Genomic DNA, 23,799 nt, shown 5'->3' on the forward strand with positions numbered 1-23,799 from the left:
GGGTGGCCATCCACCTCTATTGATGATGGTTATGTCTGCTCCAGTATCTATTAATCCTGTAAAAACTTGCCATCTTAGAAAAGGTTGTTGTACTGAAATAAGTTTAGACCAGTAAATGTTAGGAATGCCTGCACTTTCAAAACCTCCAGTGCCCCTGTCAGCATTGACAGATGGTATCGATTGCATATCTGGCAATATAGGGAGTGGTATCAGTTGAGCAATGCGTGACCCTGCTGGCATAGTACAAGGTGGGTTAGGAGTCCAAGCTATGATTTTTATTTCGCCCCTAGAAGCAGAGTCGATGATTCCTGGTAAAGAAAAAAGTCCACTTTCAGATGATGAAGACTTCCCAAGTAGCAATGCATAGCATTTAAAAGGAAGGGGTCCATTTAAACCTGTAGGTATAAGGTGAACCAATGTGTCATTTATTATGGTTGTGGTGGAAACTGCCAAGTCCAAGCCAGCACTGCCTGGGCTTCTCCTGCTGTAACTTGAGCTGTGTTGGTTTGCTGTGGCTGGATCCTGTTTTGTTGTGGGGCACCGGATCCTGCTCCCTGCTTTGACTTTCCCCATTGTGGCAGAGGTTTGCCGTCTTTGTCGTACTTGGAATGGCATTCATTACTCCAGTGGTAACCTTTCTTGCATCCGGGGCACTGTTTACTGGGTTTTCTATTCCCTTGCTTTTTCTTTGAGCACTGCTTTTTCACATGACCTTCCTCTCCACAGTCAAAGCATTTAATTGCTGCCAGAGCCACTTTTAGCTGTTGAGCTAAGGCAGTTGCTAGTAAATCTGCTTTGTATTGTTCTGTACCAACATGTACACAAGTTTTGATAAAGTCAGTTAAGGAAATATTAGGATTGGTTTTGATTTGATCAAATGCTTTACGACAGTCAGTATTAGCATTTTCATAGGCTAAGGATTTCAATAATATTTCTGCTGCAGCTGGTAAATCAATTTGCCTGTTCACAGCTGTTTGCAAGCGATCGCTAAAAGTAATGTAGGGTTCTTGGGGTCCTTGCCTTATGGTGGAGAAGCCAGGTTCAGTTTTGTTAATGTCCAGCACTCTTTTCAGAGCTCTTATAGCCAGCCCCCTCACTTGGTTATAAGTCTCTGGGGGCATTCTTAACTGATCTCTTATGCTTGTCTGAACTCCAGTCCCTGCCAAATGATCCTTTGTTATTCCAACATTACCAGTGTTCACGTTAGCCCATGGTTGATTTTCACATAACTCTTCATACTCTGTCCACCATATCAAATATTGTCTTGCTGTCATAATCAATTCAAATAAAGCTTTCCAGTTAGCAGGTAACATAACATAGTTTTTTGCTATAACTTCTACAACTCCCATTGTATAGGAAGACTGCAGACCATTTTCTTTGACAGACTTTCTTAATACCTTAACCATTTCATAAGAAATTTGCTCATAACGAGGCTGATTGCCTTGATAGACCGTGGGCATAGCACGGAGAAAGTCAACATCCCCAAGATCTAATGCTTGTCTTTGGCAGGTGTCTAGGAAGTGTTTTGGCTCAGGGGACAGCAAAAGTTCATTGTCAGTCATATGTCTTAAGGGCTCAGAGGGTGGGGTACGCAAGTGCTGTTTTAGCACCTTTGCATCAGTAGATGGTGATGCAGCCATAGTTTTCAGTGGCTGTGGCTTTATGGCAGGATATAAATCACATTCCTGTCTTAGATCAATAGCTCTTAGATTTACAAGACTGCCCTCCAGTTCCTCCCCATTCATTCCCTCCTCCACTTGCAAAACAACCAAATCAGGATGTGAAAGTGGTGCTGTGTGTTCAGGGGAAGAATCTGCTGATGAGTTTATGGCTGGGTGTAATGTTTCTTCTGAATCGCGAGAAGCTTGTAGTGCAGAATATACAACTCCCCATGTAATAAATTCATCACAGTTAGCTTCATGACTGTCTAATTGATGAGTCTTTAGAGACTCCCCCACTTGCTTCCAGTGATAGAGGTCATAGGAGCCGTCAGGGGGATACCAAGGACAGTAAGTTTTCACCCATAGAAGGAGTTGTATAAGCTTGCTTTCTTGTATATTATAGCCTTGTTCCTTTGTAATATGCAATAAACAGTCTTTATGGAGAGTTTCCAGTTTACTCATATTATTGCCCATTTTTATGGGGAAGTTTTCCTGGCCGCTCATAAGGCTAACCTGTTCCTTAGCCAGCGATGAAAGGAGTCCTCGGCGATCCCTGCAGGCCACTGTTGGTACAGTGGGGATACGCCGCAGGTCCAGGATCACCTAGGAGATTGTAAATCCCTGTTCAGGGAGCCGTTTCCAGCATAGGAATGATGCATGGTCCCCAGCTGTGAACAACTAGAAAACATTTATTAAAAACATTTATTAATATTTTCACTAGCAGATTAGAATAACACGCTCCTGGATAGCCAATACTGTAACAGTTCATGTGTCTGCTAACTGCTAATATAAGTGATCATGTTCCTAATATTCACATCAGCTTTTTTCTCCTTAAAACAAGTGCTTGTATAACAATTTTTTCTGCAAACTACTGTGGTTCTGCTACCTGTTACATTTCAGAAACTTTGTTACATCTCTCCTGCCTTGACTGAATAGTCCTTGGTGTTCTTAACCAAGAGGTCTTTGTTCTCTTATTGCTAAGCATTCTTTGTTTTCTTGCCCCACATCTGGGGATGAATTTGGACCTACTCTTCTTGTAGTTATGACAGGCAGATGAAATACAGATGGAGTAATAAAGATACCTCCAGCAAAAGAGTCTCAGCATATTTAGTAGCCGATCTTTGTGCACTTTACAAGTGAAGACCATAAAAATCTTATTTGTCTGAAGTACTTAATATCTTATGATTTTAAAAAAGCAATCATAAAAGCATCTTAAAGATTCTTAAAAGTACTGGAATATTTCATAACCAGTGTCCAAGGCAAAGAGTGATGTCTCTAATAAGACTAGGATATTCCCACAATCTTTCTTCCTTAGTCTGCTACTTTAAATCATAACTGCTAACAGTTAAATAATTACAACTGATAGTACTGTCATGCAAAGCTTAGGTGGAAAAAATATTTTTAAATATACTCAATTTATCACACATCTGAGCTCTGGAGGGAAAAATTCCACACAGCCAGTACTCCAGAGGAAAAGATACTGTATACTCTCAGCAGGCTCATTTCAGAAAGCCCTCAGGCCCCAAATCTCTCCCTCCTAGCCATCAAGATTGAAATGGAATACAGGGCATCAGAAGCTCAAAAATGCACTTGGGATGCAATCCTCTTGGGACTTTAAATATTAATACGAAGAATCTTAAACCTTCGGCTACCAGGCAGCCGAGACAGACAGCAAAACATTGTGAGGAGTCACGCCCCCTTCTGTCGATCTATCCTTGCAACAACACAAAATTACAGTGAACCTGCTGCAGGCAACAGATCATGTATGCAAGATGCCCAATGTGCTACATGTATTTCATTAATCTGTCTGCCGTTTCACAAAGATACGCATGGTGATTCTGATCAGGGAATTCAAACGCAGCATGGTCTCATTTTCATTGCTGTGAAGTTACCGGCTGGCTTCAGGTCTGTGTGCTGCAGCCTCTGGTCAGTAACTGCACAGAGCCTGCACAACCTGCTGGCCCTCAGGGACAGCACCTCACCACCATGCAGGGGAACAGCACCTTCTTCAGAGCTCCTGCCCAAGCCCACCATTAAGATAAATCTGCAGGGGTTTGGCTCAGCGAATCTTGCCTTTTGATCACATACTTCAGTCATATAAAACTCTTGTTTAGTTGCAACCGGATATAAATTACACTAATACTAACTCAGGCCATCTTCCTCTCAAACTCTCAGTAAGTCAGATTGTGCTTTCAAATAAGTGCAGGAACCAAACCCGACCCCTGTGACACACAATGCAAAAACAGGCAAGAAAATAACTAGGTTCAGAAATATTCTGGCACCACTTGCCACCCCAGGTAGCTCAGGAAAATAAACCAATCCCAAAGAAATGCAAGACTGAAAGAAAAATCATGTTTCTTTATGCTCATCAGTTTGAAACAATGCTCTATTGTTTAAGCCTTCAGGGTGTTCTAGTGTCATATTTCCATGCTTTTCTCTCTACAACCAGAAAACATAAATGCATGCTTTAATTAAAAAAGAGTAAGGCAAGATACTTAACTAGTATATTTCTGAATTTTCAACAGCTGGAAAAAAGAGCAATTACCTTGACACTTGAACTTCAAATGTAGAAGCTGGCAAAGTGGGAGAGAGATTGATCACACACTTTCTAATTCTAGTTTATCAGCTGGAGACCTATCTGGATCTGCAGCACCAGAGAGAGAGAGAATGCAAAAGGTGGTCAGGTACACAGCTATAAATCACAGGGGCCATCATCTACTCATCAGATACTCATTTTATTTTATGCTATATGCCATAATTCTAATAATTTAATCTGAATTTGAGTCATGGTAGGAATTTACAACACTGAAATCAAACTCTGAACAGAAAATTTTTTATTATCTAGAAAAGATACTCTTTTGTTGACAATCATCAGTGATGCATATTCCTTACATTCTTTTTTTTTTCCTTCTAATGAGACAGGTTATTCTTTAAAAAGATATGTCAAACACATTTAAAAGAAACTCCAAATTTTCAAACTCTGCCCTATAGAGCTCTTTAGATTATGCACATTTCATGTGGATTTTGCTGTTACTCAGTCATGAAGCTTTGTTGTATGCTTATGCAATAAAGGAGTTAAACCAGATGAGGCCTGTATTATCGCTCCAATACTGTCAGGCATTCTGCATACAGGAGTGAAATATAAATTGCATAATTTAATAAATGTTTAATTTGATAGCCATCATGAGTGTGATTTCTTGATGAATAATATGTAGATGTTAGCAGTTTTCTTATTGATGGAAATGACACTGACCTTGTATTTATAAGCCCATCAACAAATCAGAGATCAATTATTTTAAAGAGCTGAGAAGCAAGAATTCATGAATTCTTTAGTTTATCCTCAACTAAATACCTGTACTCTGACACTTTGTAAAACATCACAGTGTGAAATTTCCTTCCAGTCTTTGGAAGCCAGTAGTGTTTGCTTGTAGATCCTAATCTCTCCTCCATCCAGTTCTCATCTATTTCAGTTTACCCTTACGTCAATCACTGCAACCAAATAAACTACTTTTTTTTTCCCAAGCTTTTTGTAAAGAGGAAGGAGCAGTTTTCTCTGTAAATCTCTAGGCTTACCAGCCAGCTGTTAATTTACTGTGACTTCCTTCTGCAGATCTTAAATTGGATGCACGTTTAACCAGGGAAAAGGTTGCAAAAAGCAAAGGCAAGTACTGCTGGAACAATTTCTTTACATGATGTTACAGAATTTTAAATCAAAAATTAAAAAGCCACACTCCTCTTGCAGGCAATGCCTCCACTGATGTGAATGACCATTAGCATCCTTTATGTACGGAATTCTGCACCAGCCGCTGCAGACACCAGGAGCCTTATTCCCTAGGCAGCTTCCTGGACTGTGCAGGCAGAACAGCCACACTGTGCCAACACCTCTGCTGTGGGCAAAACCTCCCCAGGGACAGGGAGCTTCTTCTCTATAGTGGTGTATCAGTGGTGGTTTATCAATCTGATTTTCTGCTAGCACACAACAAAGAAAAGCAGAAGAGGAAATAAAGTCTCTTCCAAATTTCTCAAACAAAATTGATCCATATCCTTCAATACTGTGGGGTAGGGGCTAGAATATCACACTACTGGGAAGGTCTGAGAAAGGAGAGAGAAAAAGTCATGCATTTATTTACACCAAAAGCAGACATTCAACTAAACTTCTGTACCAGGAGAAATTTCAAACCCCCACAGTAAAAGTCAGCATTTAAAGCATTCCTGTCATACATGGGGAATATAAAATGGTCCCTAGATTTCATGTTGAAAAGGTTAAAATTATCCAGATTTACTTTGATGCTGGGGGTCGAATCTACAAATGTTAAATAGATCTTAATTTTAAAAGAGAAAAGAAATAATGAGTTAAACAGTAAAGAAAAAAATTACATATCACATAATGAGAACATTTACTAGATTAAATTTATCGAGGGACAGTTTCTCATGTATTTTATGTAAATACATTATTTGAATGTGTTCAATCTCATTCATTATATTGTTGTTTGTAGGTATAGCAGATGATTTTTACCTCTCAAGATTAATCAGTGTTTAAATACTCACTGTAATCTCATTAAAATACTGACGGTTTTGGAAATATTCTGTATTATAGGAATTATCTCTCAAAGGAATTTATTTTATCAAACATGTTTTTAATGATAGAAAATGATAATATGAACATTAACAACCAAACATGTTGAATCAGATGCTGAGACATTAAGAACATTTTCCAGAAAAAATAAAGCCACGGTGGCTGTTCTTGGATTTTAAAGATACATCTTGGCTGTACAAGTTTCACCCAGCTGATTAGAATGACTAGCAGGCTGAACTGACAGATACAATTATTTTTTCCTGCCACAGCAACAGTTTATTTTTTTTTTTCTACATAGTTGCTTGTGTTTCTTTTGTGAAAGCAAAACAAAAAAAAGAGCACTACAAAATTGGTTTTCATTGAAGAAACCTTGCCTGTTTTGTTTTTACTAAAACTAAGTCTTAATTACAAACATGTTATTTGTTCAAATATTTTTTGCATCTGTATATTATCTTTACTCATCATTGTAAAACAGACCTGCAGGATTTTCTAGGTGGTCATAAAGAATCTGGCACTAAATACAGATTTTTTTAGTGTATGCAAGTGTGCAGAGCATATTTCTATATATAAGTATTTTAGAATTTGTTATTTCCATGTAAGTATAAGGAGAAGTGTAGCATCAGTAGATTTTTCAGATCCATCTATTTAAAATGCAAAGATGTGCATATGTGAGGGTAAAGGTCTATGTCTATAAAAAGCCTTTTTAAAAGCTCAAATTCCTAATTATTTTTTTAAAGATTCATGGAGATTCTTTCATTCAGATCACCTTTCAATTTTTAATTTACTTTATTAAAATCTCAATAAATCATCATATTGTGAACTTCTCTATCTCGAATTCATTAACAGATCAGAAGATAATTTATCAACCACATCTCATATATTGCTTCTCATACATCAATTTGTCATCCTCTGCTTTTATTCTCTTTTATGGCTAAGAAATCTTATCTAATTTGAAATTTCTATTCATCCAGGACATATAAATTTTGACTATTTAAAGTCATCTAAATGTTTAAGTTAACTAAGTTTACATATGCCAACTTTTTAAACTTTTGTGCTTGATAGATGAAAGTCTTAAGATACCAAATACTATTTGAGGGAGCAGAAGTATATTTTATAGAATTCATTTAGAGTATGCAGACTATCATTAGATAAGAACTCCTTGTGGATTAGCAGAAACTGGAAAGTCACAGAGACTTTACATCATTTAAACATATTATTGCCTAATTCTGAAAAACACAAAAAAGGCAACTCTTAACAATCTAAGCAGGCCAAAACCAGTCCCATTTTAAAACTTTGTAATATAAACAAAGGAATGATTCCATACACATCTGATAAAACCCATCAGCAAGGATAATAAAAAGTATATGATTTTGTAATAGCACTTTCTCAGGAGGGAATAGAAAAGAATTTATGGAATGGAGACATGAAGTTGAAGCAGAAGAAGCTGTAGATAATCTCTCAACATTTTGCAAGACTGCAACTATGAAATACAGTTGTGAGAAACTGTGAGCAATGATCACTATAACATTAATTCCACCTGAATTCTCATGCTTACATTGTAGCTACCTGCATATAAGTATTGCCTGATTTTTTTTATTCAATTAGAAGTAATATGCAGAAGGGGAAGAAATATTCACTTATAAAACACAGTTCATCTGACCTATTTTAAACATCTATGCAAAAGAATACAAATAATGCCCTAAAGATATCTGCTGCCATTCACTGAAATATACATAAGAGTTAACATTTGCAAATATATGGACTGAAAGTGTTTAAGTTCAAGCAGATGAATCTTACCCAAATTGTTATCAATGAGAAGAGCAAATGAAAATTGTTTATATGTAAACTTGGATGAAAACAACCATATTGTCTCACTCTGGCAACCAAAAACATTGTTGTGGCCATAAATAATTGTGGGAGTTCAAGTAGAATGTATTCTCTTTAATTCACATACTGCCTATTTTTATTTGCCATTGTGCTCAAGGTCCTTGCTTTTAAACCTGCATCTCTTTTATCCATTCTGCAAACTACTCAAAGGAAAAAAAAATTACTAACTGCTGTTAATGAACCCTTAAAAGCTGCTACGATCAGCTCTTGACTTGCCTCAATGACCTCCTGAAACAGCAAATGCTAATGAATGGTTATACTCCAAGAAAAAAATTGCTTTGGTCCTTAATTTCACTTTATCTCCTTACTTCATACATTGAGATAGAGGTAAAAGGAAGACAGTAGTCATTTCTTACTAATCTTCTCACTTCAATCAAATCCCTATTATTCACCTTATTCAGACTGAATTAGCCTTGCTCTTTTCAATCACTCTTTGTTCCTATAGAAGTTCTACCACACCCTTAATCACCTTCTTTACACCTACCTGGATGCTTTCAGTCTCAGCTTTATCTTCCTGAGGCAGCTGCCAGAGAAGGCTCTGGGATCACAAACAGGTACAGAAACTGCAGAAACAGTTTCTTACATACAGATTCCCAGTGAGCTCGTGCACGCAATTGTTCATTCCTCCGACTTGAAAAACGAGTTGTTCTTGTGCCAGTTTGTGGACTGTAAATAATCTTCTAGATTACACAATAGGCTGTAGAATCTGTGAAAGTTTCTAATGACAACACAAACTTATAAACTTTTGTAAATAAAATATAGTCACGAGAACAAAGAGGCAGCCTTTCAAAGTAAATATTTTACAACTCCAGGGGAGTAGTGTGGGAAAATACTGTGAATTGTATGATAGAAAATGCAGGCCAAGCAGTCACAGGACTGAGAGAAAGTATAAAGAACATGAAGAGCTGAGTGATACCTGAAGAGGGCACCTAAAACCAGAAACTAGACAAGAGTAAGTAATACAAATGTAAGTATTTATTTGAAGGGCCTTCAAAGGTCCACCCTGGGAAGTCCAGAGGCTACTGCCAAAATGGACCCCAAGATGGACCACAGGTCACGAGTTCTTCCCAGTTTTATAAGTTTGGTTCATTTGCATATCAGGGTTAATTCTCCAATTAAAGCTTCAGTTAATGATGTAGTTTCCCCAAGCTTCCCCCTCTTTAGATACTTTTGGGCCTAGGACAGTCTGAGTGTCCTTGGAGAGCAGGCCTGGAGAGGCTTTGTTATGTCTACCTGACATGAGAGAGCAGAAGTTAACAGGCTACAAGAAACTTCAGAGTTATACGCTAGGCAGTACAGGATTTGAAAAATATGGAAGTTAAAAACCTAAGGCATCAAAGAAGTCATAGGAAATTTTAAAAAGAGTAGACAATTAGATGATCTAGGGTACCTGCCTAGGTGGAAGGAGAAATAGTGGTAGGAGAAAGACACTGAGAGTTCAGGGATATTTTATTCTGGTAAAAGTATCAGAGGAAATTAATTCTGACAAAGTCCTTATAAAATTTTGTTCTGAATCCTATGAAGTTTATCTGAAGTTTATGTCTTCTGCCCTCTCCCCTCCTTGCCAAAAAAATGCATAATGATCAAGTGAGACATTTTGCTCCTTTAAATTAAATTGGATGCCAAGAATGAAGCATTAAAGAACAACGTTTCCTGGACAAAATTACAACTGCATTTGTAAAGTTTATTGATGTTCATAAAAAAAGGACAGAGGTGGCATAACCCAGCTTAATGATCTTGGAAGTAAAACCATCACTGAAAATCTTGAAGGATTTCCTACATATTTCAGTGTACATAACATTGATAGAGTATTTGGGCCAAATTAACCTGACTGTTGATATCAACCTAATTACATGAGGGACAAGTGAAGTCACATTTTCTTGAAAAATTTACAGCTATATAAAACCAAAGAAAAAAGAAGCTACTAAGCATTTTGTCAAAAAGCTTCTTAAACAGATTCTGCATGGCCACAGGAAAAATAAAAATAAAAATAAATAAATTTTTAAGAAAAGAAAAGCTACAGTTAGCAGACAACTGTGATAGCCAAAGGGACAAGACCCACCAGCAGAGATGCAGGTGAATCTAAGGTTTTATTTGGAAGCACCAGTATATATATCTCTACTCCTTAAAGCTTTTTTTTTGGTTACAACAAATGCTCTGTGTTGACATGGAAATTGGTTCATCCAGTTCTGTCTCAGGTACACACTGACCAGGGAGATGCTGCTGCTTTCTGTTTAACTCTTTCCTTACTCCATCATCTGTTACCTCAAAAGAAAACTGTTCACCAATCATTCTCTTTGAATCAAAGGTTTTTAAATGGTTTTTAGACAAATTCTGTTGCACCAGGATGACATCAAGTGGCTACTCAAGCTAATTACTCTACACTTGCTGGAAACAGTCATTATGACATCTCTTTAATAAGCTATTCCTATTGTGTAACCATAATTGTATTACCAACAACTGCCTCTATTTTAAATTCAAATTTTACATGTTTTTATTTCACATCCTCTGTGCTTTCCTCAAGCCTTTTAAAAGAAATAATAAACCTTCCAATTCATTAAATAAATAACTTTTCATATAATACTTTTGAATTCAGGGAATCATAAATGCAGGCTTCTGTGGATTTAACAGATTTATTAAATTTTATAGTAACTGGAATAATTAGACTTAACCAACCATTCTTTAACTAGAGGGAAGAAATTAATCCTTGAAAGATCTTCTTGGTATGTAAAACACATGATTAATAATTGAAACTAGTCTCACATTCTAAGCCAGTGAGAACCATCAGTCACTGATCCACCTCTCCAGAGATATGGGAGAGCTTCCATCACTGGAGGTTTTCAAGATGTGGTGGGACAGGTTGGAAATAATCTCATCTATGCTTCCCTTTGCTATGAAAGGCTGGACCAGATGATCTTTCAAGGTTCTTTCTTGCATAGGCTACTCTGTGATTCTGTATTTTAGACAAAAAACAGCTGTGGCTTCTACAAACTTGTATTAAGGCCATAAAAATATCAAAACCAGTTTAGAACTAGTTAATGGATAAAAATTTCAAGCACCTTTTGACTTTAATAATAATATGGTTCACTACAGTTTGTATTTCTCAAAACTTATTTCAAGAAATGTCCATGTCCTTCTTCAAACATGGCAATAAGGATTATAATCCAAAATTGAGTTTGCCAAAAATCAAATATTTCCAAGTATTTAACAAGACAATCTTTTTACAACATAATGGATGTGATCTTACAAGGTTACATGTATCCTTCCTAGATGCTGCACAGAATTTAAGAAATTCTCCAAAGAAACAGAAACTAATTTTTCAATAGCAGAAGTAATGAAACCTTCCCATGAATTTGTATCACTCGCTCCCCCTACCAAGCTTTACTAAGCTCAAGAACCTCACACTTATTCCAAAGAACCAGGTGTATTCTGTCTGCTTTTCATTTAGTGCAACATTATTTTGAATAAATCTGCTGCATGTAAGTGCCACAGATCTCATAGGAATTGAAGTATATTTCAAATTTGTTTGAAAATAGCTGTCATTTCAACAGTTATTATGGGTGCAGTGACCAGATGGAGAGAAGCAAAGAGAGACATCATTGCCAAGTAAGCCCTGTCTCCTCAAGGAGGTAGTAAAAACAAAAAACATACACAAAAAACCCCACAACCACCACAAAACAAAACAAATCTCAAACCCCCTACTATTGCCCTGAACAGATATCAATTTTTAAGGTGTCTGTTTCCATTGTTTCTCTTGCTCTCCCAATGTCCTATATGAATTTATTGTAGGCTAAGAGTCTTCCACATTCCTTTTGTTCTTTCATTTTCACCAAGTCTAAATGCACTTTAAAAGATCACCCACTCTGAAGATGTCTTGCAGAATATACCTACAGAAGATTTGTCCAAACCTTGTCTTGGCAGCAGTTTCTGCTCTGCTTGCACGTCAACTGACATCTTCATTCAAATACTCAAATGACACCAAGCTGCCAAGTTCTGCCAAGGGTTCCTCTAAGTTATGCTGTCATGTTTTTATTTAAAAATCTCTGATTGACTCTTGGAAGGATGTTTTTATCTGCTATGAAGCCCACAGTAAGCAGATCTATGCTAACCCCTAGAAAAGCAGGCCTGAAACAAGTACTCATCTAGAAGAACTAAGCTGCCCTTCAGAGTCTGATTCACCCAAATGCCCTCAGGGACTTTTCTAACAAGACAGTCACCTTGTCTTTTCTGAGCTTTGGGTTTCAGAGCTGGAGTTGATAAGAACTGACAGCTCTTAGTCATGGCAGACTCTGGAACTAACAAACTTCTTTTAGGTGACAGACAGAAAACTTGCTGCACTGAATCCATGATTTTGTGGTATTGGGTATAACACACTTTTTCAAAAGTATTTGCCCTCTAAATAACTGTGTATTTTTTTCCTCCAATCATTTATTCATATTGAAAATAGTTTTAGAACAATATAAGCTTAAGGGTTGCATTATCAGGGTTGCTTTAACCAGTGTTATAGTACCAGCAACTTAGTAATCACTAGAAGAAACAAAAGTGCTTGATTCTGTTTTCACTGAAAGTCACAGCAAAATTCATGAATTTTAACAGGAATACACTTGTGGTCCTAAAATTTTTAATACTTTAACTTTGAATTTTTAAAGTTTTTCCTTTAGTAGCACCCTGAAAGTTCAAGCATCTGTTAAATTTGGGCTATTATCCATTTGAAGACTTTAAACTATTGCTAGCAGCTTAGTCTTACAAATAATGAGCCACATATTTAGCTGAAGTAGTTCAGATGGCTTTTTCTAGTGGTGTTTCCTTGTAATGTCCACCTTTGGTAGCTCTACCAATTAATTTTCTTTCCTCCCTGCAAGATCAAAAGGACATTTGTTCGTTACATCTTCGATTTTCCTTGTTCCAAATAGTTTTGGCCGTCCATTTTTAGGATAAATTAGAAGTGAACTGTGATTGCCATGATGCACAGATAAGAAATTATGCTCGTATTTCAGTCACAAACTGAAATAAAGAATACAGAATTAAGTGCTAACCAATTAGATAATTCAGTCATTGTCTGTAGAACATTGTCAGAGAATGGAAACATGGGACACTCATCTAGAGCACTTTATGCACATTATTCCAAGTTATTTGATAAATAACCATAAACATTCAATAATCACATCACAAAACCTAAAAGATAGACAGGACATCTTATCTATTAATAAAGGACAGATATAAGCAGACTTGTTTGGGTTGGAAGTAACCTAAAGACTGTCTAGTTCCAACCCCCCTGCCATGGCCAGGGACACCTTCCACTGGACCAGGTTGCTCAGAGCCCCATCCAATCTGCCCTTGAATGGTCCCAGGGATGGGGCAGCCACAACTTCCCTGGGAAACCTGTAACAACATCTCACCAACCTCACAGTAAAGAATTTCTTCCTAATATCTAATCTAAACCTACTTTCTTTCAGTTTGAAGCTGCTCCCCCTTGTCCTATCACTACACACTCTTGTCAAAAGTCCCCCTCCAGCTTTCTTGTAGACCCCCTTTAGGCAGTGGAGTGTGCAAAACCCGGTGCTGGTGTTCTCCAGGGTGAACAGCCCCAATTATCTCAGCCATCATAGGAGAGGTGCTCCAGCCCCCTGATCATCAATTAAGAAGCCTGTTCTTATTGTTGTCCTATACACGTTCCAGTTTCCATAACTTCCTTTTCAAAGCTTTCAGGCTTTTTTTCTCTAAATTAAGGCTAACAGTGTGTGTGTCAGAGAGAGAGAGCACGAGCAAGCACAAGGACAGAGAGACAGCAAATGTGCACACAAAAACTGCTGAAAGTCATTTCTCACAGGCTTGAGCTCTAACGATGGAAACAATGTCACAATAGAAAACTGTAGCTATTTAAAAAAAATATCTACTGGGGTTCTGTTTTAACAATAATTCAACATACTTGCCAATATGTTTCCACCACTGGAAAATTCAAGTATTTCCAAGTACAGGGGCAAAGGAACAAAGAAATTGTAATGCAGCATGCATAAAGCCAAAGAGAAAGGCTTTCTTTCCAAACTCCAAGAGAATTTGCCTCTTCACCTTCTTTTGGCACAAAAAACACTGAGAAGGACAATGTGGTCTGAGTACTAAACAGGATGTTTGCATAGCTTCCTTTTTAAGGAAGAGGAAGTATCTACAACAGTAGATGAGAGATTCATAATGAATGCTGAGTACTTTGTAGAACTACTTAGTTTTGATTTAATTGTTTAATGATAAAATATCTGAAAGTCTAATAAAAATCTGTTAATGCATTATCACTTAGCAGCTTGAGGCTTGTTTCAGGTTTGTTTTCTTCAGGGTCGGATCCTTACCTGATGGAAATGCACATAGTCCCAAGTTGGCTGTAATCAGATGAAGTTTCATGATCTACAGCCTATAACCAACAGAAAACATGCAGCATTTATAACAGACAACAAATGTTTTTCTCTCTGATGTAGAGTGCTATTATAACCTGAAGTATAATTAGTCACAAAAAAGGACTAGGGAAAAGGAAAACTATAAATCCATTTCCAGTCCTACTGTCATAGACAGAACACAATACTGCAAATTAGAAGCAGACTGTAAAACAATTAGATAAAATAATATAGTTCTCTTTGATTCATTAATGCAGTCATGGACTGTGAATCTAGCCATAAAGAATGCTTATGCTGTTGCTTAGTCAACTGCAGGCAAATGAAGGCTTTAGAAATAACATAATGCAGGACTGCACCCTTCCATCAACACAGCTACAGTTTCCTTTTGTTCCTACTGTACTGGTAGAATCAGTTATGGCTTCTCCTTATGTCCTTACCTGGTGTTAGCTCCAGCTAAGCCTGGCTTTAGAGATGTCATCCCTAAGCAATGCTTTTATAGCACCTTTGGCACCTATTCTTGCTTCTTATATGCCCTCTTTTTGCATTAAGAAGCCATTGCTGATATTTCCTGTTGACAATAGTCTGGTAGCAGGAGGCTGGAGTAGTTAGCCCTCAAAGATCTTTTCCAACCAATATGTCCATGATTCTCTGAATGCTTTTTTTTCACTTTTATCGATTTCTAAAGCAATATTAAACACTATATTAATAACAGTACATATAAAATTTAGCTTTTAATGCAATTTACTCATCAGAACACAGTCAATATTAATTTTGGGAGCCACAGAATACTGCTCCCATTTAGTAATCAATGGTCATTATCTCAGAAAGAAAAAAAAAGCTATTTTCACAAAATCCTTGGTGCTTGTACTGAACTGTCATTATTTAAATACAAATATTTTCTTTGAAGAACTAATACTGTGCTGGTTGTTAATATCTTAAGAAGGACAACAATTTCAGGTCCTAAATTACTGGCTGCTCTCATCTGATAGTATACATAGATGTTTTATTGAAGACAGGTAAAAAAATATTTCATAATTTCCACATCATGTGAAAACAATCAGACAAAATCACTTTATTTTGCCACAAAGGGTTCAATTTCCTACTTCTTTAAATTTCATCACAATAATTTACATCTGTTCAGAAGGTATGCAATCTGTTACCAAACTGGTCTGGTTTCATTTAACACCTAATTTCACTCTGCATATGTGCAAATTAATACCTGAGGTGCAAACCAGTGGAGAATTAGGATTCAAGGCAGAAAATTATATTCTGGTGATTAGAATTTCATAATGCACTTACAGAATGGAAGGTCATCTGAGACAATTCCTAGAGTACAACTAAGTACACACAAAGTTTTTTGAAGTTCTGTAACCTGGCAAGAGAACAGAGGTTTGAGTTAGCTCGAGGATGTAAACGAGAGGAGTTATTCACAGATGATCATCCAGAAATAGCTGTTCCCAGCTGTCTCCAGCTCTGTACTACTGGGATGTCCTAGGCAAACTAGGCAGCAAAACCAAAGGATAGCAGAACTTGTGAGCCCACACTTCCTTGTGGAATTTGACCCAAGATGTGAAGAAATTAAATATTGTCACAGGCAAACAAGTCTTAACAATCAGGGAATTTATTTTAACTTAATTTAATTTATTGCCAATTAATACAAACTTACAATGACTGATTCAAGTATTGGGGAAAAGGAAACACAGGTAATTAAACAAACACTTATGGAAATATCTTTCTTCCCCCTTGCTCAGGCTCAGCTCAGGCCAAACTCATACCCTCTCCCACTTGCAAGTTTCAACTTTCTTCATTTTTCCTATGGCTTCTGTTCTGTTCATCCTGATTTCCTCAGTGAGGTGATAGACAATGCAAAAATTTGGCATCAAGTGTGTAATGGCTTCTTTCTGCAATCTGGGCCAGGAAAATGAGCTACACCACCAATAAATGAAGATAACATCAAAAAGAGGTTTGAGTTGCAGGAGTCACCAGTATTTGAAGGGAATAAGGAAGATTTCTCGTGGGAAGATTAAATTGGCACAAGGCTTCTCAATATTTTTTGCCTTACTTAAAGAACCAAAAGAAATTATAAAGTCCCTGGGAAAAAGAGTTGTCATGCAAATTTGCTGCAGGAACAGTACAATCCCCAGCAGGCAGATTCCAAGGTAACAGCGTGATAAAGGACTTGACAGCAAACTTAAAAGCTGGAAGGAAGAGCCTGTAGGAGGCTGAACCAGAGCTAAGAGGCTGACCTTCAGCAAGATTGATTTAAAAACATTTCAGCCTCAGAAAAAAGTGAAGGTCTTTCCACAAAGGGAAAGAACATTTTACATAGTCTAGAAGACAGTGTAAAGAAACAGAATAGATAAGAAATAGCTGGTGTGTGTAACTATCAGGCCAGGGAAAAGCTAAACAGACTTAAAATTAATTTTCAGTGTCCACACTAACAGGAGTCATTGTATGAAGCACCTAATTTGCGTGCCTAAACTCAGAAGTTTCAATGCAGAAACACAGAAGTTTCCAGGACTGTAACACCCAAGCATTAATCTCCTTTGTGCTCCCCTGCCTTTGATGCTATCTCTAGTTCAAAAGGCATCCACTCAACATCACTTTGTTCTTTCTCACTAACAAAATGATATTGGCATCTAGTGGCAACACCCTGATAGAAATTAGCTCCAGGATTTTTGGTATTGGTTTCTTTGTTGCCAGGATTTCACTCACTCATGGCACAATAACCTGCAAAATGTCAGTTGTTTCCACATCAGGAGAATCATCTTATGTGGAAGAATGCAAGATTGTCCTGATTTACCTGTGCTAAATCAGGTGCCAAATGTGATAGTGATGAGTTACTGCATTGTTCTGCCTTGAGCAACTTACCCTGCTTTGTCAGCAAAGCAGCCAAACTAAGAGCACTGATCTTCCAAAGCTCTTCTGCTTCTGAGATCTGAGCAAGTTCATGGCACTGCCTTGTGCTGTGTCAACACTTGCCAGCAACAGCTGGATTTATGTGAAAGTGGGGAGATCAGTCTTCTAGGCTGACTTCTCTGGTTTGGACCAAAATATAAGCAAGAATTGATTGAACACATACCAGAAATGACTGAGGAGAAAAAGGGAATTTAAATGCAAAGATTACAACAATTAATTTCTTGGTTATGTTTGTAAGTGTGCCTGTGAATTGTTGCAGCTGAGCGACAATGGATGGGGGCATTTTAGACTCTCTGCTACTTCCCCATAATTTGCCACAAAATGCACAGCCTGTGACAGGACCAAGCCAGAAATACTATACAGTCTAAATTTACAGCAAATGAAACGTATTTTGAATGGCCATTTCTCTTTATTTGTATTTTTAGTATGTCTTTTATAAGACTCTATCCAGAAAACTCCTCTGGAGGAAATAGTTCTAAAGTTCAGCATGCAGCCAATCTTAAACAGTCCATATCTTTTGAACCCTGAAGCTCATTCCTTTGAGATTTTTGATCTTTGAGTAATGCAAAAAAACCCCCTCTGTAATCAATGAATGTAAAGAGTAAAGTCTCAACACTTATTTTGACTATATTCTAGATACTGGTTTTGCCCATTACTTTAGTTTAAAGAGTCAGTGCTTAGAGAAAAATAACACCTTCCAGTTTTTCTGATTAATAAGGTATATAAGTAGCCTCTAGCATAAAGATAACAAAAGTTATTGCAAAAGATACTTCTTCCTCTGTGGACAAAATACACTGAGAGTGCATACACTGTCCATTTCAGGTGGCTCCAAATTAATCATAGGAAAAGGTCAGGGACTAGGATCACTCATGCAGAGTTGATGATGAAAATATTCACGAAAATATGCCATTACATAATCTCTTCAACAGCTTCTCTGGAACTAACACACATCCAGACTAATAACTTCCACATAAGAGGTAATGCAAAACTGGCTTCATCTTAGTAATTATTGTTTGCAGTATGAGTTCTATGAGTGGAGAATTCAACAATTGAATAAATAATGCTAAACTCTTCATATTCTTGTTACAGGAAAGCATCAGATAGTGCAATATATAACTCAAATTAGGGTAGACATTAAACAGTCTGTTCATCTTTAAGTGAAAACCTCAAAATTTACAACAAAGGTCATGGTAAAAGTTAAATTAAGAACCTATGGTAACAGATGCACAGCAAGTTTATATTATTTTAAATTTGTAATACTTAAATGTGGACAAAATTATCCTTTCTTCAAAGTGAATTGCAATGTCAAAACAAAACATAATTGCAGTTCAGGTTCTGGGGCTCAAACATCCAGCTTCTTGTGTAAAAAGGGTTTTATTTATACATTTTAAATATCAAAAGCAAACAATCCTCTCTCTCTTGTCTGTTTTTTATTCTCGCTTATCTCTTGCTGTTTTAATTTATAGGGACCTCAAGATAACCTAAACTTGTTTTATTTTTCCATTGTTTAATTAAGTTCAGCATAATGACAGCAAAAGGAGTAGCAAAGACCCTATTTCAAGCAAACAAACCAGGAGTTTGCTGAGCTGGCAAATCTTCCTGGGCTCTCACAGCTGTAATTTTGACACTGAAAGTCTGATCAAGTTGCAGTTTGAAACTGAAATGTGACTTGCTGCTGCTAGATTCAGGGCTGGTAATTACATACTGGGTTTTGTAGAGGGAAGGGAGAAATATCTGTGTAGTGCCTTCTTACCTCAACTTGGCAGAATGCCTTCCTGCTATTAAAAGTCCACTCAACAATAGTTTATTGTGCTGCATTTTCAGTTTTGTTAAGGTCATTATGAAAGCAGGCCCCTTGGTTGAGTTCAGCTCTTCTCAAGAAGCTCATCTTGGATCTGGGAATGTACATAAAGCAGAGATCTAACAATACAAGTATTTTAAAACATTAGCCTAACGTTCCAGATATCCTACAATAAGCAGAAAAACTTTGTATACTATAACATTAATGTACAATATGCTTTGGAGCAAAATCCAATTTAACTGCCTTTTGAGTAATAAAGATAGCAATATTTGAATAAGACAGCTAGTCAGATGGTCTAAATAAACTGAATCTTCTATATGCCAGGAAGCATATGCTCTTTGACTTTAATGTCTATAATTATCTTTAAATATGGACACTAAATACAAAAGACCTATCTTGGTTTGATTACAAAATTCTCAGAATGAGAACAACTAAACTGATGAATGTAATTATAAACAGTAATTGCATCCTCCCACCACATTTATTCAAATGAAGAGAAATAGAACAATCTGAAATATAGTTTAATGTCAGTATGACACTTTCCTGCAGAACCAGCTAGTGTGTATATATCTGACTTTTTTTAAGGGGGTGTGGAGGAGAAGGAAAAAAAAAATCTCTCTCAGCTCTGTATGTTGTTAACAAAAAACCCAGGGGGAAGCCCAGAATTTGTTTTTGTTGGCTCCAGGTTTACTTGGGACTGAGTCTCAGCCCTGTCCTTCTAGGCTGCTCTAAGAGCTCTTGCTTATCTGCTCCTGGGGCAGCCACTGGAGGCGGTAAAACAGCTGTTCTCTGAAATCCGAGGGCTGATCTTACCATCTGTACTCAGGCTCCTTGGTTCCTTCCAAGCTGCTGCTTGTGGAAGAATGCACTATTCAGATACAAGCAAGAAAGGCCAAAGCTAAGTCTTATCTAATCTTCACTGCTATTAAAGTACCTATGAAAAGGATAGTGGTAATATTATTTCCTCTCTCACATACAGAGATAGTGTGCGTAGAACCTGGGAAGAAAGGGTGCTGTGTCAGTGCTGATTCATTGTGAATAATACAAAAACTGAGATGTTGTGTGTGACCAAGCACACAGAGGATCTGTTCTATGGGAGACTAGAAATGAAGCATTTGCTTTACAAACTCTCCAGCCTGTAGGCTCAAAATTCGTTACAAATCAGGAGGTTGGTTTAGATTCAGTGTCTTCTTGGCTGTCTGAGAACAGCTAAAATAATTTCAAAAGCCTACAAATGGACACTGTTTTAGATGTTTTGATATGCATATCTCCCAGTAAGATTCTGGAACTCCATCTACCTCCTGCTTATAACAATTTATATTCACTTGTTAATTTTCTGTCTTTTAGGCTCTGAGTGCTAATGCCTCAGAAACAGCCACTCTGGCCATTGGGTACCTGGATATTTTTATTGTTGTGGTTTCTTAACCACCAACAGAACAGTTTGAAGACTCTATTAGGACCCCCAAAGCTCTAGAAAGCATTGAAAATGGTCTTTTGTAGTATCTTGTATCCTGTTAACAGATCTACAAATTATAATAACTTATGTCTGGCCTGGGTTTGGACAAAGGACTATGCTAAGCATTTATATCTTGAGTTGATATTAAGAAATTGAATTCAAAACAAAACCCTGAGATTCTTTACATAGTTGTTTCATTTCACTTGGCTATTACTGCCATCTAGTGATATAATTTACAATATTCAAAACTTTCCATTTAGAAATTATATTGCATCAAAAATATTTGGAAATGTGCAGGATATATTCTAAAAATCAATGCTTCATTTACTTAGTTATGTAATGGCCCATGCTGGCATGCAATTTTATACATATTCAGTTTTGAAGGTTGATGTTTTTTCTGCCTTCTTTATAAGAATGTACTTGAAGACCCAGATACTTGCCCATGCAGAAAACTTTTCAGAGCCATAGTTTATAATGTATTCAACTTCTCTTCAGGCAAATTTCCCTAGAAACGGCCATATAATTTATTACTGCTGTAATTGTAGTTGTTAATAAATGATTCATAATTATTTATATCAATATAAGTTTTGAAAATAATTTGGATCAAGTAAAGAGAGCTAATCTCTCCCTCTTTTCAAAAACCAGAAAGTGTCCCATCTTATTTGAAAAGTAATCACTTCCCAAATCTCCTGCCTACCTAGCTGACTCCTCGGATATTACCAGAGGCTGAAGATCAAATGCAAATAAGGCACACAATCTTAATCACGAAGGTAAATTGCCTATTTTAAACACTTATTATTTGTCTGTGATTTGAGGTCTTTAAATCGAGGTTTATCTTTCTAAAGAATTCACTGGTGCTCAAATTGGCAGCTTAAGTCCTATGAAAAGATGGGGGTTTTTACCATCTGGTTTTACCTAGTGATTTTCTGTAGCTATGTGCATTTAATTTTTTTTTTTTTTTAGTCAGATTATCTCACTTACCTGCATGGTCAGCCAATTAATAGTGTTTCTGAGTTTAAATCAAGTTACACATAGAAGAAAAAGATACTAACAACAAAATCTGATGCTTGATATTATCACATCAGCCACATTCGGATTTGGCTTTGATTGTTAATTGAACTGCACATAGAAAGTCTTCCCACACAATTCTACCCTGGGACAGTTCAGGCTTTCCAAGCTTGCCAGAGGTGTCTGGCTCACAGACCGACCACTGAGGATTTAGTCACAGTGAGCTCCTCTAGCTTCTTCTCAGCCTTATGTTCCTCCAAGTACTTCCACAGGCCTCTAGGGCATGTTTTTATACTCCTTTAGATGTCTTTCCTTGGTATCTTCCCTAGCTTTGACACTCTAAAGAATGTTGACATTCTTTAAATTAAGTAATCCTTGAGTCCTTTATTCTAGCAGAAAATTGAATAAAAAACACTTTGTCTATCATCATCAGAGTGAGCTGATGAATATTTTGTTTTAGTATTTCCAAATACCAGATGTCTTCCTGTATTTTTCAATTCCCAGTGTTGAAACAAATATGTATGTTTAAGTCTGATTTCAGACTTAACTCTCTGTACAAAATAAAACTGATAATCTAGCACAAAGGTAATCCTTTTGTCACATGTTGCAGCAACCTCAGTTCTAGACAACTTAATTAAAATCATCTCCAAAATCCCAGAAAGCTTAATTCTTAGATTTTCAGCTTTTGACACCTGGATAAATCTCATTGTAACAATACAAACAGGCAAATTATAAAGGAGAAAATGCAAGATAATGTATTCTGTACAGTGGATTTTCATTCTTCCTGGAATCTCTTCAGATTTACATACTATTAATAAATATACACTCTGCCATATTACAGTCAGATATTCAAAACACATATTTCTAGCCACTTTAGTAAACTGAAAGAAAATGCTTCTTCTGTAATCAGATGTGTCTTAGCATCATCAATTAAATACACAGATTATACTGTTTAGAAAATGTATGACTTCTTGCATTCAAGGATCATTGTCAAATTAACTAAGCTGATGGACTACTAACAATTCTAACTTACACTATTTTATGAGTCATAACATATCCAGTGCAAGAGATGACTTCAAGTGATGGAAAAGTATGCATTCCAAGTTATCTTTTTAAGAAGCCATCTGGCATTGTCAGAAATGCAAGTTGGGATGGAAAGCAGAAACCATGCTCATACAGAAAATTCTGTAACTTGCCAGAGCCGGTGAAATGGATCAAAGAGCTGCTTCTAAATCAGGGTGTTACCCAGAACTAGTCCAGGAAATACAGACACTCAGTATTTAACTTTGAAATGAAATAAAGATAATAAATAACAATTCTTCTTTTCTGAAAACAACTGTTAGGCTGTTGCAAAAAATAGCAGCATGGGATGGTTTGACATTAGGCCTTGAAAAGAATCTACGAATTCATCATGACCAAAAGGGGGGGATCTTCCTCCTTCCTCCTCCTTCAGACTATAAACACTGCCCTTTCTCCTTCTTTCCCGTTCTGGCTCTCCCACACATCATGCCCTGAGTTGAGCCAATTCAAGTTGTTGAAAGAGAAGAAAATTAGCCTAACAAAGAAAGAAAAGTGAATAGTTTGTCTATGATTTAAATACTTGAAACAATTTATCCAGTGGAGTGCTGGAGCTGGTGTGAGGGAGAAGGTGAGATCATGCAGCTGGGCCCAGCTGAGGAGTGATTAACCCATTCTCACAGGAACGAGCCGTTCCATCTCATCACTCCACAGTGCAACTTTATCTTCAAACTGTGCTTCCAAATCCTCCGTCTCCGTGTCATCAATACAGTGTTGCACCCTGCTATGTCTCAGTTCTGGTGCTTCTTCAACCCGGGTATTGTCATGAATAAAAGACATTATTTTTTCCTTTGTCACTGACATACTTTACTGGGTTACATTGCTTTAAAAAAAAAAGTCAAACAAGCCATGCTGAACCTGACCTAGTGAAGTGGCAGAGATGCTTGACCAAGGCACTTCAAGAAGCCAGGCTAGTCGATCATACTGGTTTAGCTTGACACTAAATTGCAGCCTCCCTCAGAATCAGAAAAACCTGTTTTCCTCTCAGTATTCTCACTTTTCATTCTATTTCTTTCTTCATTTATGGGCAG

The 23,799-nt window shown here is 37.0% G+C and overlaps 1 protein-coding gene across 1 annotated transcript; it reads right to left on the reverse strand.

Moving 5' to 3' along the window:
• Positions 1-428: 428 nt before the first annotated feature.
• LOC309575412 (endogenous retrovirus group K member 5 Gag polyprotein-like) lies at positions 429-23,572 on the reverse strand (the record flags this gene model as incomplete). Its single annotated transcript, XM_082285828.1, has 2 exons — positions 429-2,264; positions 23,390-23,572. 2 exons carry the CDS (start codon positions 23,570-23,572, stop codon positions 429-431), a joined length of 2,019 nt encoding a protein of 672 aa, XP_082141954.1.
• Between the last annotated feature and the right edge of the window lie 227 nt (positions 23,573-23,799).

This window comes from Coloeus monedula (genome assembly GCF_965178545.1).
Source record: "Coloeus monedula genome assembly, chromosome: 8".
NCBI classification, from domain to species: domain Eukaryota; kingdom Metazoa; phylum Chordata; class Aves; order Passeriformes; family Corvidae; genus Coloeus; species Coloeus monedula.